The 23,433-nt window shown below is 35.0% G+C and overlaps 2 protein-coding genes across 3 annotated transcripts in view; one reads left to right on the top strand and one right to left on the bottom strand.

The window, feature by feature from the left end:
* Positions 1-2,151: 2,151 nt before the first annotated feature.
* On the top strand, positions 2,152-13,239 carry LOC106107387 (kinesin-like protein KIF19). Its single transcript, XM_013288228.1, has 14 exons — positions 2,152-2,228; positions 2,453-2,563; positions 2,761-2,946; positions 8,668-8,793; positions 8,933-9,048; positions 9,187-9,360; positions 9,805-9,970; positions 10,267-10,382; positions 10,455-10,733; positions 11,007-11,199; positions 11,351-11,564; positions 11,769-11,901; positions 12,651-12,785; positions 12,871-13,239. Exons 2-14 carry the CDS (start codon positions 2,453-2,455, stop codon positions 12,956-12,958), a joined length of 2,037 nt encoding a protein of 678 aa, XP_013143682.1. The 5' UTR covers positions 2,152-2,228; the 3' UTR covers positions 12,959-13,239.
* A 755-nt stretch (positions 13,240-13,994) lies between these two features.
* Positions 13,995-23,433, bottom strand: part of LOC106107174 (glycine receptor subunit alphaZ1-like) — a 17,941-nt gene continuing 8,502 nt past the window's right edge. Inside the window, exons 2-8 of one of the 2 annotated variants that reach the window (XM_013287906.1) lie at positions 17,302-17,494; positions 16,842-17,154; positions 16,435-16,590; positions 16,190-16,345; positions 15,870-16,035; positions 15,498-15,696; positions 13,995-15,044 (exon numbers count right to left, since the gene is read on the bottom strand). In XM_013287906.1, coding sequence (XP_013143360.1) covers positions 14,799-15,044; positions 15,498-15,696; positions 15,870-16,035; positions 16,190-16,345; positions 16,435-16,590; positions 16,842-17,154; positions 17,302-17,494 — 1,429 coding nt within the window. In that variant the 3' untranslated portion in view covers positions 13,995-14,798. Of the gene's footprint in view, positions 15,045-15,497; positions 15,697-15,869; positions 16,036-16,189; positions 16,346-16,428; positions 16,591-16,841; positions 17,155-17,301; positions 17,495-23,433 lie in introns of both variants that reach the window. The other variant, XM_013287905.1, reaches the window with a different exon arrangement.

The following is a 23,433-nucleotide window of genomic DNA, read 5'->3' as shown; positions in this document are numbered from 1 at the left end:
TGTAAATAACTATAATAAATAAAAAGTAAGTTTTACAAAAAATACATATTTTTTATTAAATTGTATAAATTTTTAAAAAAAACTCTGTTAAAAGTACTTTGTTTTATTTTACTACATATTTTAAAGTACATAATGAAAGGCTCCAAAGAAAACAGTAATTCAGTTCTACTTCATACATGAAGAAAAAAATGCTGCATTTTAGCCATCTTTTTTAGTACTGAGAATTTGAAAAAGTAACACAAGTAAAGGATCAACGCAGCATAGAACTAACTACGCCAGAATCGGAAGTAGCTTAACTAACTTAACTGCTAACATAATATTGGATTTTTATCTGTAAACAATAAATAAATAAAAAACGACTGTTGAACTATTGTTATTAACTATGTGGTTCCAATATACATCAAAGCATTTTTAAATTAAAACAAAATTTAACTAAAAACGTTTAGTATTAAGTTAAATAATTTACGTTTAAGTGAAATATCTAATTCCCCAAAAAGGTTAACTTAAGTCGCATGAAAAATTCATTTGTGGTCATTAGCTGTTGCTAGGCGACCGGCCTGGCGAAGGTTAAGTTTGGATCAACTCGCAGTCCATGTGGAGCCTCCGAATTGAAAACTACCCGCACAAAGTACTATCTAACTACTACTAACGATCGTGAAAGTGTAGCGTTTATTAATTCATAAACAAATGTACGCATTTAAATTGATTGATTGCTCCCGCGTTTACATTAATGACAAATATTTCCGTCTGTAAAACTTTCGATGGTAAAAGTGTAGTGTTGTGTTGTTAGATAAAACGATGCAATGACACAAAGTACATCAAGCAACGAAAAACTTCATAACGGCGTCCGCACTGTCAGTGAGGAAAAACTTATGGTAATATTGTTAATATATACTAAAACTTTAAAGAGGGAAGATTGGTATTTTTGGATTTTTATATGTATTTTGATAAGTCAAAAACTTCTGGGCTGATTTCGAAATTTCTTTCACCATTAAAAAGCTACGTTATCAGTAAGTAACGTAGGTTATAGTTTTTAATTTCACGCGAGCGAAGTAGCGAGTACACCTTGTAATGAATATTACTTTTTTAAACGTAGATGTTACTATGTCTACTAACTATTGATTACGGTTTGGAATTTATCTTACGATAAGTGTTATTTAATAATTATTTTCGTTTACGGCATAAATATTTATAAATCTTTGCGAAATAAATCCGTTATCTCTTTTATTTTATCTGTTAAGATAAAATGTTCAATATCAACCCACGTATGCTTGTAAATTCTGTAATTAATTTTTCCATTGTTTACGTTACTAGATATTTCTTTTTCGCCGACTTATTTATGCTTATTCTTATTATTGTTACTTTAAGTTATATCTTTATTACCGGTGATATCAATTCGACTGGTTATGAGTTATTTCATGATGTTTATTTTTGCTGAACTGGACCGTAGTTGCGTTTACGGTTATTCTAGTATACATTTTAGACAACATGTGTACATACCAGTGCAACTAAATAAAATTAGTAATTTAGCTAAACAGACAGACAAAACTTGAAAGAAATGTGATCTATATTATTTACATGACATGCGTTTTATGTTTTATCAAAAAGATCAATCAATTACGTAATTTATTTTAGTCCCATATAATTTGGTTTTAATTAATTGTATTTAGATTTTATCATTCTATATTCAAAAGGACTCAAATTCAATATAGGACGAGTTGGAACAAATTTTTAACCATAATTTCATTAAATCGTTTACTGCCATTTAATATATTGTCGAGTATAATTAAAAAAAAGAACTAGCGACGTGGAAGATGTTAAAATAAATTTTTGAATCCCAGAAAACAGCTTAATTTAATATATTAGTTTTTTTTTATCGAAAATGGGGCCAGTAGTCAAGGTCTTTATAGTAAAAAGGCGAAGGTTGCAAAGGTATTGCATGATGTGTGTTAACAATAAACATGTTGATTTTATTGTTTAAAAGAGCGAATGGAATAACTTTATAATTATTCTGCATATTTATTTAATCATTTTTATAGAGTAAGTTTAGTAATGAGTTTTTCGACTATTATATCTTTTTAACTCTAAACTAAAATTTTAATTATTATTAACTTTTAATTCTTATAAACATCTTTATTATATTGAAATTGTATCCACAGGTCGCAGTTCGCGTGCGGCCATTACGGAATGATGAGGGCCCACGAATCGTACATGTCGTCAGTGATAAGGTTAAAACAATATTGTTATTATAACCAGAATCATAATCACTTAAACAACTGTTTTTTATAAAGACAGCATGTGGAAACCCAGTAACAATAAAGGCCCATTTACTGCTGCAAGTATGGTGTAAACGGGCCCTAATATTTTACCGACAAGACTTAAGATTCAATCTTCTCAGATACTTATGATTTATTGGCCAGTCCCCGTTCTTGAAAATTTATACGTTCAATAGATGTTGGTGCTGGAGGAGGAGTCCGACAGTCGACGTGACGTCCTCCGTCAACGCAGAGTCAACGACAAGCATTACATATATGACAAAGTTTTCAGCGAGGAAAGCACACAGGTATCAGTTTTCACATTGTACAGCAAATTTGGGGGAATTACCCGGGGTAATCGGCATCGGAGGTTCTGATGACAAACATATAGACAATGAAAGACGTAAACTTTTATCAGACATTGTCACTTCGATTTTTACCTATTCTCAAATACTGCAGCCTGTCTTCTAATTTGTAGTTCTAAAGTATATTATTTTGTGTCTAGGAAGAGGTGTACGAAGCAGTATGTGCCCCGTTAGTAGGAGATGCGTTACGAGGGATCGCGGGCGCGGTGTTCGCCTACGGGGCCACAGGCGCTGGGAAGACACACACCATGACTGGTCTCATGGCGCGCGCGCTGTCACATCTCTTCGAGTCTATCGCTGAAAGTGACGACCCTAATGCTTATGAGGTCAGTAGCCACCATTCCCGTGGGTTTGTAGTCTCGTAGCTCATACATGAAAGCATATCGGCATCTCCCCCCTTTTAAAGAAAAAAAATAAAAGGATAATATGTTTTGAGTGTTTAGTCGAAACAGTCGTTTTGAATATCTATGTCTATCTATACTAACATTGTTAAGAGGAAGGAATAAGGATTTGTATTTTTGTATGTATTGAAATAACTCAAAAACTACTGGACCGATTTTTAAAATTCTTTCACCATTAAAAAGCTACGTTGTCAGTGAGTAACAAAGGTTACGTTTTTAATATCACGCGAACGAAGTCGCAATTAACAGCTAGTGTATTAAACTTAGCTGAGATATGCATATGAATATTAGCGATAAAATTATCGTCAAACATAAGAATGAGTATATAGAATTTGGTTAGACTCAAAAGTCGAAAGCCGCAATAAAATATTAAGAAAATACTTTAGCTATTTCATTTCCTAGGCAAGTATTTAACCTAAATGTATGTAGGTTGCAGGGAAGGTCACTGTTTTGCTAAAATTAAATGCAGACTTATGACGTTGTGGTTATTATTAAACGGTCATGCGTTGTCCATTACTCTCCGCACGACAATTATATTGTAACGAGTAGCATAACATATTTTATTTAAATATTACACATATTTGTGGTATTACTGGCAATATTTATACCTAATATGTAATAGAATCTGTTAATAGTACCACGCCCATTACACTAATCTGTAGATGACTTTCTGAGGTCGTGTGACGTTAGATTTAATAACAAGAATTTGCGTTTTCATTTCCATCTTTATGAATACACATTGTTAATGCGTTTTAATTGTCGTGAGGTATTTGCGAGGTCGTTCCACATGGTGCCAACACACGACACATACGATGACAGCCGTCCTCACATACTCACCTCACATAATGGATATTGTATCGGGTTGATAATGGCTTGATATCGTATCCATGATATTTGACTATACGATGGTATTTGATTTGTTTTAGTAATATTTTATAGCTAATAGGTCGAACTACTAGTATGTATCTGTATCAATACTAATATTATGAAATAGAAATGATTTGTATTCTTGTATGTATGGAAAAAACTCAAAAACTACTGGGCCGATTTCAAAAATTCTTTCACCATTAAAAAGCTACGTTAGCAGTGACTAACATATGTTTATATATGCTTTTTTTATTATTTTGTTAATTCCACGCGCTCGAAGTCATGACTAACAGCTTGTGTGTAGTACTATAATATCAAATTTTTATGTTTCCTAATTTCAATTGGAAATTTTCATTTACAAATTTCTTGGTCGACAACTGTGTTCATCTACATGTTTTACGATAGTGGAGACTCTATTTTAGATTGTAGTGACTTTATGTAAACTCGTTGCTTTACGTCCAGCTTTTTGCACGAGTTGGCAATGTTGGCGAATGTCCGTCCCGTAGCGTGCCCTGTCTGTGTACCAAACGTTACGGAACAGTAACTGGCCTCATTTCTATATAACCTTTTTGTTATATTCTATCTTTTACACCGTTCAAGAATGAAAAGGTGCTTGAACTTTAATCTTTTTAAAAGCCGTGTGAATAAGTTATAATTTACTGTTTTCTATTAGTTAGAGTTTTTATTGATTAGTTTTATCTATTACGAGCTGTTGCCCGCAACTTCGTCCGCGTGGTATTAGAAAACAACGAACTATATAAATTATAAAAAGCTATGTATCCCTCGGGAACCGGACATTTCTCGGGGATGAAGCTTATCCCATATGTACTCCAGACTTTGTTTTATATCTGTGCCAAATTTCAATAAGATATGTTGAACCGTTGCAGAATGATCGAGTGAACATAAAAAAAACGAAATTAATGAATCCCACGGAATCCTTAACTATTCCCGGAATAAAAAGTAGCCTATGTGTTCTTCCTGACTATGCTCTAAACCTGTGCCAAATTTCATGAAGATCCGTTCAGCAGTTTAGACTACAAACGCTAACAAACATCCATCCATCCATCCATCCATCTAAACTTTCGCATTTATAATTTTATCTATTATTCATTTACATTTTTGCTCTTATATACTTTACAAACAAATTGCAGCGGCTATGAGTCCTATAAGCTATTTCTATGTAGTTTATAAAACATATAATATAAAGTGTATTACGTTGGAATGTATTAAGAATTTGAAGTAAATATTCACCCTCATGCAAATGATATTCTTGACCTTGACCGGACATAATCAGACATTATTTATGCGGTCTACAGTACACCGTTTCCGTGGCTGTACGGAAGTATTGAAACGTAGTACAAACGTTATTTAGTAATAAAAGTAGTTTTAAAATCCTTATTTAACGCAGGCTAAGGAAGCCATTTAACAATCAATCTTTTACAGTGCTATTTAAATTTGTAAGGCATTCTAGGAAATACTATGAATAAAGCGGCCGCTGGTAACACACCATGCTCTATTTTATATCTTTGATTCTCTAAGAGGGCATTTACCGCCAAAATCCATTTTCCATTGAACGTCCATGTTTGCGGCAATGAAGCCAGTAAGTAACAGTCCAGTCCAGTAAATAAACAGTGGAAAGAAGTAAAGTGTAACCTTTCATATATTTATTCGGCTATGGATAATCTAATATATCTGTATGTAATTTATAAATAACAATATTTAGACATGTACCATTCATTTTTTGTAAACTTTTGTAAACGATGGCATGGGAATAAAAGGCTTTTTTATTTTGTTTATTTATTTTATTTATAGATAAAAAGTTAGACTTTTGTCGGCTATTGTCAAATCTATGAAAACTTTTCGTGTTTCGCTTTACAAAACAAAACGGAAATTAAGTACAAAGCTTTGTGGTTTTATTTGTCGACTAGTTTGTCGACACCTATACAATATCGCTTTATGAAATCACCCCCAGTTGATTTAATTTAGATATCATTGTTTTGAGTGAACGCCGCGTGAAGTTCTATGAAAACCGTAAATATAAGATACATTCACGCCTATTATTCAGATGTAAGCAGAGATTACGAATTTCCAATACTATTAAGTTCTGTTCTTACTGATTTAAAAATGCCTAGAAATATAAATGTTAAACGTTTCTTAAAACGATAATTATTTACATTAAAAAAAATTACAATGTCTTTATACTTACATTTAATTTTAGTATTACGAAATATAATACTTTGTATTAGTATTAGAAAATTAAGAAATAAGTTATTCATAATATATTAGACCGAAATTGATGTTTCAGAATCACGAGCTTTAGGTGGTAAGTTTAGTTGGGGTGGCACGTGTTTCGATCCCACCCGCAACGCGAGGGGCTACAGGGCAAGGTCATTGGCTAAGGGCAGTGTGATTGACACCTACTCCTTGCCTAATGCCTCCTAATGCCATCGACTTACACTATTAACACGTCCGATGACCGTTTATTATTTATCAACAACTTCTTCAATTATTCTCTTATTCGATATCGAAATTTTTGTTTGGAGAAATAACTTAAAAAGTAATAAATTTGAGTCCTCAGTACTACGTATCTATGGTTTCAAAGGGTCTGCAATTTAAAGTGTATTTTATCGTTGCAGATGTAAGGTAGAGTTGGCTAATGGCTATGCATTTTTAATTTAAAGCCTATTCAGGAAGAAGGCGGACTTTAAAATATATTACCATAACGCTACGAAGTCATTTTAAAGCCATTAACGTCGACATTCACTGTTTTAGTATTCCGTTTCATATTTCTTTATTAATACCACCCTTCTCTACTACCACTTGATGTGTAGTTCAGAAACCATGCCACTAAGTTACTAGCATAATGAATTATGAAAGTTGTGTCAGTCGAATATATGGAAACACAAGTGAAGTTACGAACTATTAATAATATAGGTACATAATAAGTACGGTTTATGTAATAAATATCGTAACGGTTAACAAGAGGCGTGACCTTGAAGTCAGTCAAACTCATTGACGTCATCAAGTTAACTCGAATAGGGCATCGTTAAATTATTCTCACCCTGTTTTAAGAGACCGGGCTCGATAAACTTTAGGTAACTGGACACGCTAACGTAAAATTTAACACGCTCTACGCCGCTACGATTTTTTTATGCCATGCAAATGCCAGCATGTCTGTAGCACTTAGTCTATATCTATAGTCTATACTAGTGGTATAAATATGAAAGATTTGTATTTTTGTATGTGCTTAATTCCCGCAAAAACTGCTGGGCCGATTTTAAAAATGCTTTTATCATTAGAAAGATTATTTATCTGTGAGTAACATAGGCTATATTTTGTATTATTTTTTGATTTCACACGGGCAAAGTATCAGCAACAATAAGGGTTCTTTGTAAAAAGGTTTGTATTCGGTCACATGTTTAAAAAGTATTTTGCTGATTATAACGATTAATAATTCGCATTATTCGTATCCTTACATTGTTATAAAGTGCCTTGACGCGTTAAGACTCCCGAAATATATCCTTGCAAAATTTTTGAATACAATGCTAACCCCTTCATACCTACATGACAATGTTCGTGTGACCTAGACCTACTATTAAAAAGTTATAGTGATTCACTGCTTTGATTATCTATGGCAAAAGAAAGCATAACAATGATCATGGACATAAAAAGTCACTTTTAAAACAATTTTAATAATCTTGAATACAACATTTCTAAATAGTAATTTAAAGGTGGGTTTTTAATCAATATAACTTTATCTTAACGTTCGTTTATAAAAAGTTATATATGTCAAGGATTAGGTTTAGTTTTAAATATCGTTTTAATTGAAGTAGTAACTGTAGCGAGCATTTCGGTTTTCGTGATAACGTGACTTGTCCATGCATTAGTGAAATTTACGATACGTTTCGGCGAACGGTGCCATGCGGCATTTCTGATAGAAATCTTCTGTATAATGTTGCGCTATTGCTGCAAATTTTTAGCTGCATTCTTAAGTAATATTTGTGTGAATTAATTTTTGCAAAATGTATTTCAATAAAAATTAAAAACGAATCTTGTTATTGCAATAAGATTTTGAATAGTTTTATCGAGAAGTCCCGCGCGTTTCACTTTGTCTTTACGTGGAAATATTGTCACTCTCTTATTACTTTCGATAAAACAAAGAGATCAATAATGTGTTTTGTTATGTGTCTGTGGCAATCTACAATTAGAATATGAGGCCTGACAGCTCCAGCAGAATATTACGACCATAATAAAGACTTATTTCAATAAAGGCTTTTTGTAATAAAAGTAAACGTTTGTTTTGTAAATATTTAATGTTGCTTCCGAAGGTTAATCATTAGCGGTCGTTAGCCGCCACTTTTTAAATACTCACCCAGCGCTAGCCGCCTACTAATATTGATTGATTTTGACGCTTCTCACATCGAACATACATTTATGTCTCGTAAATGTATGATGTATTGTTTGGGAAATTTCCATTAATTTACGTTATACAGGTTATGGATATTGCAGTCATTTGTAGTACATTGAAAGTGTAAATAAATCAAACCTGTAATTTGGTTTAATGTAATCCTGGAATTTGTTATTGAACTGTAATATTCTAGGTTAGTTATAGAAAATACTTTGGTTTTGTAATACTTTGTTGTTACAAGTTTTTTTATAACGACAATTTTTAAGGATTCGATAGGACGCTTTATAGCAATAGTTACTAAAGTCTCTAGAGCATTCCATTAATGACCTTTTTATTTAATTTTTAGTAGCGATTTTTATGTCATGTTGTAGGTAAAGATGTCCTACATTGAGATCTACAACGAGAACATTCGCGACCTGCTCAACCCGGGTGCGGGACCTCTGGAGCTACGCGACGAGGGCGGCAACGGCGCACCCGTCGTCGCGGGACTTAGTGAGGTACGTATTTTAACTAGATTTTACCCGACGGATAGGATTAACATTCTCATGTTTATCTGTTCAACCCGACCAGTTGATGAGTTACGATATGGTTGATTTTGTTTCAAAATATCTTGTTATTGTAATGTGTTTGATTTAGGTGCGTGCATTAGGTGCCGCGCACGTGGCCGAGCTGTTAACCCGTAGCGACCGCGCCCGCACCGCGGAGCCCACGCACGCTAACCAACACTCTTCAAGAGGTCACGCCCTCCTAAGGTTATTTCTCTAATCTAAAGCTACTGAGATATTATCATACAAAGAATTTACAGTATTTATGTTAATGGTAGATTCCATATGTAAAAATACAAATTTGATTAAATTATCTCAATCATTCAGTGATCTCTTTATTTTCAGCGTGTCAGTAAGTAAAAAGGTGGAAGGTGGTGTACAGCGTGGTCGTCTGTTCCTTATCGATCTGGCCGGCTCCGAGAGAGCGGGACTGCGCTCCAGAAGATTGGAAGGAGCACATATAAATAGATCCCTACTGGCTTTGGGTAACTGCATCATGGCGCTTTCAGGTGGCGCTAGGTAAGTTCTGACAATTGTAAGATTGAATAAGTGAATACAAAAAATAATAAATAGAATGAATGACAGGCTATAGTGAATTAGGGCCTGTCCTACCACTTGCTGATAGAGGCTCAGGTAGCTTACGTCACTGTCAGATAAGGTTACAAAATCCGATATTTCCGTCATATATTTTACTCGTTGGATTGGTATCAGAAAATTTACTATTGGTGGGGCAGGCCCTTACATTAGTAAAAGGGAACTTTGCTAATACTTCATGTTTTTAAAATAAAACACCGATTCTGTGATAGTGAAGTCAATTTATTGCAACATGTTGCGTGAGGTTGCTTATTCGCCGCGAACTTCTATAACGCGATCTAGAAATCAATGCACATAAATGCACGCTATCTCAGGGCAAACAACTGATACTAAAAAAATATAACAACATTGGACAATCCGTGTGATCAGATATGTGAACTACCGCGACTCGAAGCTGACGCGTTTGCTGCGCGAGGTGCTGGGCGGGCGCTGCCGCACCGTGATGGTGGCGCACGCGGCGGCGGGCGGCGCGCACCGCGACACCACGCGCTCCACGCTGCACTACGCACAGCGCGCTGCGGCCATCACCAACAGAGTACAAACTATCTCCTATACCTCCTTACAATTATAATAATACTAGTCTTTGCCCGCGACTCCGTCCGCGTGGAATTAAACAAAAAAACAATAGCATATAGCCTAAGTGCTCTTTCAGATTATGCTCTACATCTTTGTTAAATTTAATCGTGATCCGTTTGGCAGTTTACAAACATCCATCCATCTAAACTTTCGCATTTTCGCAATATAAGTGGGAGAGATTCGAATTTAGCAATAATCATAAAAACAATTTTTTTAATGATAACTTTATTTAAAAGTTACGTACGTTAATGCTAGGTGGAGCGTGAAATAGTGGAGACTCCGATGCACTTGTCACAATATCGAACGGTTATCAACGAGCTACGAGAAGAAATCGCGCGTCTTAAATTCAAAATGAAAGATGATCGGTCAAGGTACAATCTATTTATGTTAAATATTCACAAAAATATTGATCGTATAGCATTATAAAAAAAAATCTCTTGTAGTAGGACTAAAGAAGAACAGAAGACAGAAGCAAATGACGTGAATGTCGAAGAGCCAGTAAGCGTTCCGCACTTGAAATCGTTACGAGAAGCGATCGTATCAACATTCAAGCAGCAGATGCGGCTACGACGGCGTCTAATGGAGCTGGACAGCCACCTGCTGGGGCTGGCGCTGGACGCCGAGCGGCAGCACGCCGCCATCTCGCACTGGGAGGCGAGGTTCAACAGACTCTACAAGCCCGTCAGTATCGGCGCCAGGCTTAGCACACAACAAAGCTACAGGTGATAAATTACTTACGTTTTCATGACAGTCTAGAAGTGTAAGATGACCTGCTATTATACAATGTTGTTGGTAAAAATGAGGATATTCAGAAAAAAATACTTTTTATAAACAACTTTAAATCATGAACTTTGTCTTAACTTCGTTTTTTTTGTTTTATCACACGATTAATTGCTTTGCAATTTTTTTCAGAGCAATTCTTTCGGAGTGATACTTATACGCGAATTTTCAGTAGTATCTACTCATACGCAACTAAATCGGTTTTTGGTATTAAGGGGTGGTACAGGTGCGTCCGTAGCCTCCAGCGTGTCTAGTGTGGGCGAGCGCGCGGAGGCGGAGGTGGCCGTGGAGCAGGCGTGGGCGGAGCTGGCGGCGGTGGAGCGCGAGCAGGAGGCGGCTCGCAGCGAGCGCGCGCGCGTCGAGCGACAGCTCGAGCAAGTGCGACTGCGCGGGGCACAGCTAGAACAGGTTAGCACTCGCTAAGATACTGCTTAAGTAACTTTCAACAGTGGGCAGGAATACCTAGTCTTTCTGTTATTACGAGGTAGAGGAAAGATTTAGATAAGAAGGAGAGAGAAAAACGTTCAATCTGTTCCTGGGTCAACGAATAATATGCCAGGAGCTGCCAGCGCACATCGGCAACGGTCCGGAGCGCGAGGTGCTGGCGCTGGTGTGCCGCGTGCACGAGCTGGAGGCGGACAAGCTGGCGCTGCAGGGCGAGCGGGCGGCGCGCGCGCACGACCTGCGCCGCCGCGACCTCGCGCTGCAGCGCCGCGACGCGCAGCGCCGCCTCACTGACGAGATCATTACCAGGCAACGACGCGCTCTCGAAGGTATGCTATCATAAAAAACTGGATAATCACTACGGTAAGCGTCGATTTATGGAAGCTTTCAACCGAGACTCCGTCCTCGCGGAATTAAAAAGAAAACAAAAGTTAGTAGAATAAAAAAAGGTATTGACTGATGCTACGGACATCAATAACCACGTCTACTTCTACTTCAATGTCAACTTAATACATTATTTTGTGATGGTACAGAGTTAGGCGTGGGCATCCAGCCGGAGCTGGCGCAGCTGTACGAGCTGTACCAGCAGGAGATCCACGCCTCCACCTACACAGAGACCAACGACATCTACACGCCGCCCTACCTGCTGCCGCCCATCTCCGCCAGGTCTTTGTTTTAATATTGTTGCCTACTGTTTTAATAAATATCCTTTAATATTATTTGATAACGTTTTCAAATCTTCATGTTGTATAAAAGTAAAATTGTAACCTAACACTTCGAATTACGCTTCAGAAATTTGAGTAGAACAATTTGCTTGATACTTGTATCTTGGTATTGATTTGGAATATCTGTAGATATATATCTATAGATTAACAACAACACTGCTGCTATTAATCGCAACGTTTAATCGAATCACGTATCTTAATGACCCGCCACCAATGCGAGAGGCAACCAAACAATACCCATTCGTGTGAATGAATTTGGACTCGTAATACGAGGGTGGCAAGGAATACTAAGTCTACACGACCTCAATGACATGTGATCTGAAAAGGAAACAACAAAGTTGGACAGCATTTCATTTTATCCTTGACACTTAAATATACTGTACTAGCTGTTGCTAGCGACTTCGCCTGCGTAAATTAAAAAAGATTTTTTTAAATTGGTCCAGTAGTTTTTGAGTTATTTTATTACAAACAAATATCTAAATCTTTCCTTTTTATAAGTATAGATATAAAATTACATTGAAAGTAAATACATAGTACGGTGAACAAATGGCATACAGTTTAGGAGATTGTGACATTTAATTCTATTATAGACGCAAGTATTGGGGAGAGAACGGAAGAGTTCACGTATTCAGAATCGTGATACTTATCTTATATGTGTCCCGAAAATAAAGATAAATTCTAATATAACAGCAGTTCAGAGCTGGGCTGGTCGGGCAGTTCTAGTGGGTCTGCGCGGGGCTCCAGTTCGGGCTCCGGGGGCACAGTACCAATCGACGCGCGCCTGCCGCGACTGGCGCCTACACCGCGACCTCGCACCAAGTACAGGTAGCCATGGGCGCCTGGTACAATGTACCTTGTGTATATGTAACTCTTTCTACATATTTTGTTTGCTCACTTTTTTGTATTTCAGTAATACTAGTGCATCGACACTGAAACGATACGCGAGTGATGACAGCCTGGTTATTGCAGCGCCTCGTCGCAGTGAAGCAGCGCCTTGAACGACTCTTACGAATATCAGAGATGGATTAAAATTTGAGAATACTAGTTCCTTGGAACGCACAATTAAAGGGCAGTTTGTATGAAGTCAGCTTTCATCGTTCACGTATAGTCCTATATGTGAATTTATTAAATCAGACGCCTACTTGAGTATTTCAGCAATTGTTTAAAAAGAATGAATTGTGTCTTGAGATTTTGAATTTGTGATTTTCTCAATATGAATGTAATAACTGGTTAAATTCTTGCATGATAAAAATTAATCCACATTTTAGACTGAGTGATAGATTATGGTTTGACCTCAACTTTACATCGAGTGATCTAGTCATTGTTATATTTTAGGTTAATAAATATTAATTTTATATCTACTAATGTTCATGTTTGTGTTTTGTTATAATTTTTGACATATATGCATAGTTATGTTTTAAGTATTTCGTTAAATAAAGAGATTGCTATGAACATAAAATGTTTTATTTTTAAACTCTAACGGGATTCATAGATCAAAAATGAATCGAGGCGCTTGTAAAAAGTCTGGCAACATAACATACGGAATGTAACGTTTGTGTTGCCAGAAAGAAAAAAGAAAAAACATCATTTTATTACATTTTATATTTAATTCACAATGGTAATACAACGCATAAAATATTGATATTTCTCTGATATGTGGCTATACTTAAATATAAGAGATATGTACAAACAAATTGTAAAAGATCATTTGACTTAACGTTATTACGTATATAACGCAATATCATCTTACTTATAGTTAAATGTACTATCTAAAATTATATTATTTTATATATTTTCCTAAAAATCATAAATATTAAGTACTGACTAATAATAAAATTATTTGACTATTAGTGGTAAATTAAAACATTGGTATTACAATAAATTTGGCTATTCAATAATACTAGAATTGAAATTACAAAATAAATTATTTTTTTCTAAAATTTATATTAATTTACATATAAGTTATTTTTTTATAATAAAGTTCATTATTTTATTGGATTTACTATAATTATACACTCACACAAAAATATGTTGCCATCTTAATCCTTTTAATACTTTTTTTTTATAATTTTCAATTAGGTAGGCATACAACTCAATATTTAGTTTAGCTCATCTTATATATTTAAATATCTGACATTTTTTAAAAAATACAAAAATACTAAAAAAACATATTTTTAAATTTCTAAGGTTTCCTCTTTATGGATGCTCACAAAAGGTGTAAAACAAGTGTATTTTATACCGTCATTTCCATTTATAATAATAATCTTAAACAAAGTCAAGTTCAACAAGTATTCGCGTACTTGCGACTTTAATAAGATAAAATATATAGCCTAAATATGTAGGTTTACTACTAGCGTTTGCTCTATGTCTCACATTGGTAATGTCCTTTCTTTTTTAATTAAAAAAAAAGTTTAAAAAAGTAGTCCATTCAATTGTATCAAATGAAGCATTTCGTAAACAAAATCGTTAGGTCTGTTTAACTGTTTAAATACTTTATTATATGACGTTTTCGAAGGTATTATTTCTAGAACGTTCACCTCAACAGTATTAGAATATGACGTAGTTAGTACAAGAATTCTGCAGTCAAAGAAGCAGTGGTTTTATGTCAGGCACGAAGAATACTTTTAGCACCTTACATTTTTAACAGGGGCGATTCCCGTTGGGCCGATTAGCCCACCGATCGTATGGTTCGGGAAAAATACCATTGGGCCGATTTAATTCATACAATTAAACGACCCAATCGGAAATGAAATCCCAAAGGGCCAATTTTTCGGTAGGCCAATCGATCCACCGGGAAACGTCTATATAGAGAAGGTAAGAAATATTGAAAGTTCAAGATCACAGACAATAAACAAAAGTCCAGTAAATGATGTTAAAGAAGATGAAAAGCAAAGGAAATAAGATTCGTGAACGTTTGTCGATCCAAGTGGCAATCTCCTGGGGAGTCATCGTCGTCCACGTGTGGTGCTTGGGGGGTTCGTCGGACCCCTCGCTGCCGCCCGCTCTCTGACCCCCTTGCCCTGTTATCAGGTCGTCGTAGCTCTGCGTCGTTATAGTTGGCAAGTTCAGCGCTGACGGGAAACTCTGAAATATTATGATGGATTTTAATGTTTTGTTGAGAAACCTAAATGAAACTCTTACAACGCAAGCATTAGTACTTTCAAAATTTTCATTAAATCAGCTTACAGTTGTCACAAACCAACTGGATGTGTCTATTTAAACATTATATAAAAGCGTAAAACATTTACCGGACTAAATAGTTACAATACCTTCCAAATCCCAGTATAGTTGCTTGAAATCAAGAAAAACAACTTAAACATACTTACTTGACTTAACGTACTAGTTAAAATTTAGTATCTATCCGACCTCAAACATAAGAAAATTAACTAATCAAACGGAAGCAATTTATTGGAAGCAAATAAATAACTCATTGGTAGCCTTAAAATTGAAATAAATGAGGTAATCATTTTTAAAACTGTTTCATATATCAAATTTAATTATCAATCAAACGGCGTATAGATAGAAGCGATGACTCACGTGCACAGTGAGGTAGTTGTTGTATCCAGGGCCGGCGGGGTCGCTGCTGGTCTCCTGCTGCAGCGAGGAGCAGGACCGCGACTTGCTGAGCTGCGGCGAAGCTTGTAGCTCCTTCTGCAGCTCACGCCGCGCTAGCCGTGGTGTTAGCGTGCTCTTTAAGATGTACTTGCTGTTCACCTTCTTCAAGCTTACTACCTTCCTGTAAAGTTCATTCTACGTTGAAATTTCTCACGTATTTAGATAATTTGATTATAATAGCAATGATAATTATTCAATCGGGGATTTTTACTTGAGAATTTTTTTTTTCAGGTTGTTTGCACAAACATTTAAAGAATTATTTAGAAGTGCTATATCAAATGTTGCAATACATACTTTCTTCGCCAAATAGTATTAACAAATGCGAATTCTACGAGAGCTGAGAAAATGAATCCAATGCACCCTAGGAACCAGATCTCACTTGCTTTTATATATGAAACCTTTGGTAGCGTCTTTGCCTGAGATGACGCTAGGGTAATGAATGACAACATAGTACTTGTTCCTGAAACGTAAAATATAAACGTTAGCAGTCAAATAACATAATTTGCACACAAACAAAATGTAGAAACCCTGTAAAAGTAATCCAGAGAAGTAGCGTACGCAAAAAAGTTGTTGTATAGAGTATTTTATAGGATTTAAATATTTTAAATTTATACCTAAGGTAATTCTCGGAGCGGAGGCATCTGCCTGTAGCCAGAAAGTGACCCACGACATCGCGACAATCATCATCGAAGGTATGAAGTAATCCATCAGATAATAACCAACTTCACGACCCAATTTAAAGGTAAACTTAAGGGCGCTGTAGTTGCCAGCTGAAATAAAAGAAAAAGGTTTAAATAAACAGTTCTTCTGCGCTTCAGTAAGAGAAACGGCACGAACACTTAAAAGACATTACATCTACCTCCCCCCAAACGCATGTTCACAATGTCGCCTCGCACTACTGATTCATTCGTCCAGTAATCCAGCAGCGAATATTCTGTTAAATGTAGCTCTGATGATAGCCGGACCGGGTTATCTTTCTCCCACATTAGACGTAGTATTGAAGCGTTGTATTTCCCTGTAATAAAGAAAGGTATTACAGGCTTTCAAACATGTGAATTACACGTAAACTACCGTAAACATTACATAAAGCCTCTTTTCTAACGTCATACCAGCCTACTATGGGACTTCAATAAATGTAGAAAAAAATTAACTTTAATTTGGCAAACTCCTGCGATATATAATAGCACTGAATTCTTTTACTTTAGGGATGTTTATTTTAAATATGTATTTTATATATACATTTAAAAAAAAATTTACAACACTTACAACTTTCCAAATTCATAGAGCAAGTTTGATCGTCGAAGGGGAACTTTTGAAGATTCATCCAGCAGTATAATACAGCTTGCATACGTCTACTGAACAGCACTTCACCGTCAGGCGCTATAGAGATGAGGACGTCTTTGCTGTCAGTACCCATAAGGCTCGACGATTGTTCATTGGACATATACAAGTGAGGCACCCAGATACGTTGCCTCAGATCGCTCTCTCCGATAATCTTCGTTCGTTCCGGAGAATATAGCGCGTAAGCTAAACGCGCATCCGTCCAGCGTAGTTGTAGAAGGAAGTGCAATTTGAAATTCTGTAAGAACAAGAAAAATCGAGTATAAATCATTAAATAAAACTTTCTTTTTGCTAAATTGTTCTCTTCCATACTAAATGTGTTCACAAGATTACCGTGACTTCTGAATGCTATAGGTAAAAAGTCCGATATAATTTTCAGTCTTACCAAATCGTGTGCTTCAGCGGGCTGTATGAAGTAAACGTAGGCACTAGCGTGGACATAGACCACTTCACCGGTCTGGTAAGTAGGCAGGAGCAGGCGGTCATAACGACACTCGTGTGCAAGCCGCGAGAGAAACTCCGACTGCGTGTACACATCTCCTTTTTCCAGTGACGGACAGTCCAGCGCCACGTTCTGTCTGGAAACGACATTGATCATACATTAAAAACATTAGGCAATTGTTCCCCCAGTGCAGGGAGAGCACTGCACTGTTTGCGGTATAACTGGTACTCGAAATCAAATCAATCGTGCGTCATTTCCAATACCATCGTCATTATACCTTTTTTCTGGGTTTGTTCACCTTCTAATTATACTTAAACATATCTGTCGGTCTAATTTAAACGGATATTTCCCGTATATATCCCGTAATTGCATATTTTAATGAAGATTTACGTTTAGTTGATATCATAAAAACATCCGTATTTGAATAGGTAAATATACTCGTGCCAAATATCTAAATTATTGTTATATTCTATGAGTACCTAACGTTTTAGTACATTTTGCATGTGGTGGTAAAATATTTGCGAATAAAATACATAGTCAAGGCCAAGATCTGCCTCTTTACGGTGGCTAAGTAGATCAGTCACCTTGTCTAGCATTGCCACCGATCAGTAAAGATATGGGATGATGTAACACCAAACTAATCACGTCACTGTGACAAGTGAAAAATAGGATTACTATTACTAGCTTTTACCCGCGACTCTTGCCGCGCAGAATTAAAATAAAAACAAATTCATAGCCTATGTGTACTTCCAGACTTTTTTGTACATCTATGCGGTAAACACTGGGAAACGGAAGTAACAATGACGTGGATTGATCAGAACAATGTTATTTATTCGCATAGGCAATTGAAATACCGAATTAATACATTGTCTTCGTTATTTTTAGAAATGTTAAATTTGAAACAAACAAATCCGGAAAATAGTCAAATTCATTAACAAGTATACATTTATTTTAAGTTATCACATCGAATTGGGCAAGCCATTTACGTCAAGTTACTGTCGGTTTGTTGCTGCTGCTAATGTTTCTTGTAAAGACAAAATTAAACTACCTTTTTGGCGTCTTTCCATATTAAGTTAAAAATATTAAAGAAGCATAGTTAATATGTTATCTTCGATATGGTTAGGACTTCAGTATTTATAACTAAACAAAGTCATAAAACATATTTGTGTAGGAATCATTAAAACGTTAGATGAACTACAAAGGAACATCACGCGCGAGCATGCGGACTCCGAACAAGCCATGCTTCCAAACAATGCATCAACAATAGAATCTCTTATCATTTATTAACAGAAAATATTATGCGCATATTGTAAAACGTATGCAAACGCGCAAGAAAGGTATCGGGACGCTCATTTACTTTGTCACGTACTGTTAGTTGTTAGGGATGTTAATTTACATATCAATAGCGTTAAATATCGATATAATAATAAACAGAATCTATTTTAAGTTACTAACTTTATATTTAATTAAATTATTTATCTTTAAGAGATTAGAAGAAAATTACTTATGGTCGCCAATTCAACAAATTGCCCAAAAAAGGTATATCCTTACATTTGTTTAGTTTTAATTCTGGAAGTGTATTATTCCCAACCGTCACCCCGCTCAGTCCCCATGTGGAAACAGATGAGAAAAAAAGTTCCATCCTTCCCACCTTGTGCGATGAGGGTCGGTTGGAACTTATTTTATTTCATAACGGTTCCATCTGTCACCTTATTGGTGATAGTGGGACTAAAAGGTGGAACGGATGAATAATTTTATTCTCACGTCGGGACAGAGCGGGGTGACGGTTGGGAACAAGACAAAATTCATATCACTTCAGATAATTCTGCATCTTTTTATCTTTACAAATTCTTACAAGACTTGGTTCTTCAAAGAGCTATATAAAAAATATTTGGTATCAACACAACTCAACAAATACTATTAAAAAGCAATTAGTAAGGCTAGCATATAATTAGAACTCCAAATATGGTTATCGATGTTTACAATACGCTGCAGCCCTACTTACATTGCAATAGTAATACCGCTTAAAGCTCTTATAAATAACGATACCTTTGTTTGCAGTCGTTCGTTATTTTAGGTTAATACAGATTCATTGCGGAACAAGGTCGTAACTGCCGACGGCGATGCTGCAAATATTTGTACACCGATAACATTGTGAGCCAAATCGTTGTGATAGCAACAGATTTGCTCTCAGATTAACCCGTTAAGCTACCTACGTCTTTGTAAATATATTTAACTACGAACAAACAGGACTACACTTTTACCTTCTGAAAGTAAACTAATGACTAGTATTATACTAAAAAAAAGATAACCTAAACATCCAGGTTAACACAATAGTTAAATAATAGTAATCGGAACAAATGTTTATTGAAGTAGAGTATGGTCCATGACGTTATAACATTTTTACACGATTACGAAAGTGTCCCTTTAATACGGGACACACTGGAAATTAAGCTATTAGAAGATACAAAAAAAAATTAACAAACGCAATGAATATTTGTTAATACTAGCTTTAATATTTAAAAGAAAGAACACGGTAAGAAGATGTGGCGCCAGGCAGTCTTGCGCAAATGTTTAACGTTTATCTTGAAAGTGATGGCATTAAAATAGTACCTATATTAATAAAAAAAAGAGTGGTTATTAAACTAAAGTTGACTAAAAATAGTTGTTGTATATGTAATAATAGTTGTTGTAATAGATACATTACGTAACACCAAACTTAATTAAATCGGTCTTCTAATTTGTTAACTCATTAGAAACGTATAAGGCCGTATCTGAAAGCGATAACAATTGCATAACATTTTAAGTGGATTGAGTTATAATTCTTTAATATTTACCACGTTTAAGGAAATAAATTCTTAAGGAATTCTCAAGAAAAATGCTCAGCTTTTCTTTTTTTTAGCATATCTTGCCTATTTTCATCTAACCAATAGCATCTTCAAGAAAATATAGAGTAAATATAAGCGATCGAAGAATTACTCACAACTGCATATACGAAATGATGCAACATCATTATTTAACACGAAACAACACTAACTTGTTGATATTGCAATAGTAAATGTTATAAAATTCATAAAATTATTAAAAGATTAACATGTAATAAGGGCAATAAAATTTATGTTTTCCGGTATTCAGAGACAATTAAATGTAAAATGTTTTTGTTATACATAAATTATTTTATGTACTGAAACATTAACGAGCATTGATCCCAAGAATCCCCCTAATATAATAAAACACCAACCAAGTAATCTTAAAATATTAAATGTTTAATGCCCTGATACCAATTTTCGGTATCAATCAACATAGCCCTAATTTTCCAGACCTGGAATAAAGGGAAGTAAACTTGACTTAGTACCATCTTAATTCTTAATCTGACACTGTGTCATATTTAAAAAAGGTAAACAGTCTGCAACGTTGCGATGACGTAGAAATGCTTCAGACCAATGTCAATCGTTATCTTGCTGCTTTAAAATTCAAGGCTTTAGAAATTTTAAATGACACAGACATCACTTTATGATAGGGCTGGTATAAACGTGGGTCGATCAATTAATGTCAGACATAGACCACATAACTATCAATTCAGGAAGTTTGAGAACATATAAAAGAGATCATGACACGGAGACTACCAAATTATGTAGCACTAGCAACCAGTAACAAGGTTTTTTTTCGTAATATATTCCAACTGTCTTTAGGTAATTTTAGGTAATAATGTAATTATAACAACGTAATTAACTTTAACACTTAGAAAATTATTCCCGCCAAAATGGCGCGCTATGCTCAATACTTCTGATTGACATTGACAGATGTCATAGGGATGGGACGTGTATGCCGATAATCTAGTGTTGCGCCGATTCCTTCTTAAAAGTGCCAACTAAGTACGAATCAATCCTAAACTAGGTTTAATTTCTGGTTTAAATCAATCAATGACATGATTAAACCAATTTATATAACACTTTAATATTTACGTTACAACTACCATCGTAAATCATTCCGCAAAACACTAACGTCATTTCGCCAGCGAGTTAACCTTATCACATCTATTTAAATTATCAAATCACCTGTTATACAAAACGCCGTACAATTGCCTTATTTGGCGCATCGTTTTGTGTACTTTTACTTATGAAAATTATCAAAATAAGATAAATCGTTATGAGAAATGATGCAGTGTTTAAGAACAGTCAGATAATATCCTGTAAATATGCACAATTATTCATTTAGCTTCATTAAGATGTCGCAATAAATTTAATCTCGCATAATACTGTCGTATAATAAATACAATAACAATGATATCTTTACTGAGAAAAGGATGAGAAATAGGGAAATGAATTAGTGTAACATGTAGATACGATAGTAACCTGTGCATCTTACTATTAGTTTCGTCTGAATGTAGGTGCTTGTCGCCTAATTTTAATCTTTCCCTTCATGTACAAGCAAAAAATAGAAAAAGGGATTGTATTTGGCAGGGGATAAAATGCATAGTTATGGGGAAATATTCTATTTATGTGCGTCCATTTTTTAGTCTATTAAAGGTAGGCAACGCATCTGCAAATGCGGATCTCTACGAGCAGTGGTCGCTTCGTTCTTTTTACGAATTTCGACCGGTTACTTATTTTTCATCTTGTAATATAAAAATATAACGAACTTTAATCATAATCAAAGATATCCTCATTAAATAACACCTTGAATTCATGAATGAAACTTAGATTTTACAAAAGAATATTTTACTACTAGCGACATACAAATCTATAATCTGCGTCAACCTCTCACTCGGGCATTATTCTGCTTTGTTATAACATGTAATCATTACCAAGATAAATTGTATAGTAAAACTGTTGTGCTTTTCCGACGTCACATACGTAAATGTTCTTTACTAATTTACTTATCTACATCAAACTTGTTTGATAGCAAAAGGTGCCTAATATAAACTCGAATTAGTAAACTTTTATGGCCTAATCTATCTCAATTCGTTTGTGAAGTAAATTTACATTTTTAATCGCAAGTACGGCTACGTAGGTGCTATAAAAATGTCCGACGAGCTATCGCCTACGACCTGATTAAACTAAATGCCGACACAGGCTAAAGTGGTCCTTGCAAATAATAAATATTATCTTTGCTAATGCCTTGAATATACTCTTTACATTTTTGCTGACGATTCAGCCAGAAATCATGTGAAACAATAACGAATTAAAAAGTTTCTCTTCTAAATTCAAATCTATATTGTCGACGGTCGAAAAGAAAAGGCAAATAACATGGTCATAACAATTATTTTTAATACTAATTAACATTTTTAAAATAATTTTAGTTGGTTTCGGTTTAATCTAGTAGCAAGTTAAGTTTAGTACCTACTTATACCAAAAAATCAAACAATACATCATTTTTTGACAGAAATACTCATTTACAGGCTGACCTAACCAATTAATGGGTGACTTTGAAACAGACAATAAGTTAATTAAAATCGGATTATAATTTGATGTTATCGCAAATTCAAAGGCTATATACTACTTTAACTATTGCGTGACTGATGTTAGAAGTAAACATTTTTCAAAGCTCTAAATAATATGAAATCAAGATTTTACCATTTTAAATTGGTATTTAATACTGATTGCAAAAATTCCGACCATACATTTCATTATACTAAAACATGTATGACACAAAGTAATTGAATAAATAAACGTAGGGTATTACTTGTAAAATCATTATAATTTGTGGCGTTACCTAAAAGCGGTTCCTAAGTTCCCATAGATATTGTTACAGATGCATGAGTTGAGTTACGTTTAGTGTAAGGCGGAAGTCTTCATAGTTTATGAATCTTTGCAGTATGTAGGCAATGCATAAGTCTACAGATAACATCTAGGAATAATGCATCATTAATCAGAAACGTGTAAACAAATATTTTATAATTTTATCACGCAAGATGTCGCAGCTTCCCATATTTGTCATGATTTGAAATATATCTCGTTGGAAGATTGAATTTTTTTTTTTTTTCGTTCCCCCTAACATATTTATGGGAAAGGGACGTTGGGTGCGGGTGGGAACTCTTTATTCATAAATTTTTTGTCTTTTAACATCTTACAG

This window comes from Papilio polytes, unplaced genomic scaffold (genome assembly GCF_000836215.1).
Source record: "Papilio polytes unplaced genomic scaffold, Ppol_1.0 DF822067.1, whole genome shotgun sequence".
Lineage (NCBI taxonomy): Eukaryota > Metazoa > Arthropoda > Insecta > Lepidoptera > Papilionidae > Papilio > Papilio polytes.
This window is presented reverse-complemented; position numbering and strand designations above follow the sequence as displayed.

Coding starts and splice junctions, on each gene's coding strand:
- LOC106107387 (XM_013288228.1), top strand. CDS start 2,453: ATGTTGGTGCTGGAGGAGGAGTCCGACAGTCGACGTGACGTCCTCCGT. Junction 2,564..2,760: donor TCAGCGAGGAAAGCACACAG/GTATCAGTTTTC, acceptor TTTTGTGTCTAG/GAAGAGGTGTACGAAGCAGT. Junction 9,361..9,804: donor GCGCTTTCAGGTGGCGCTAG/GTAAGTTCTGAC, acceptor CCGTGTGATCAG/ATATGTGAACTACCGCGACT.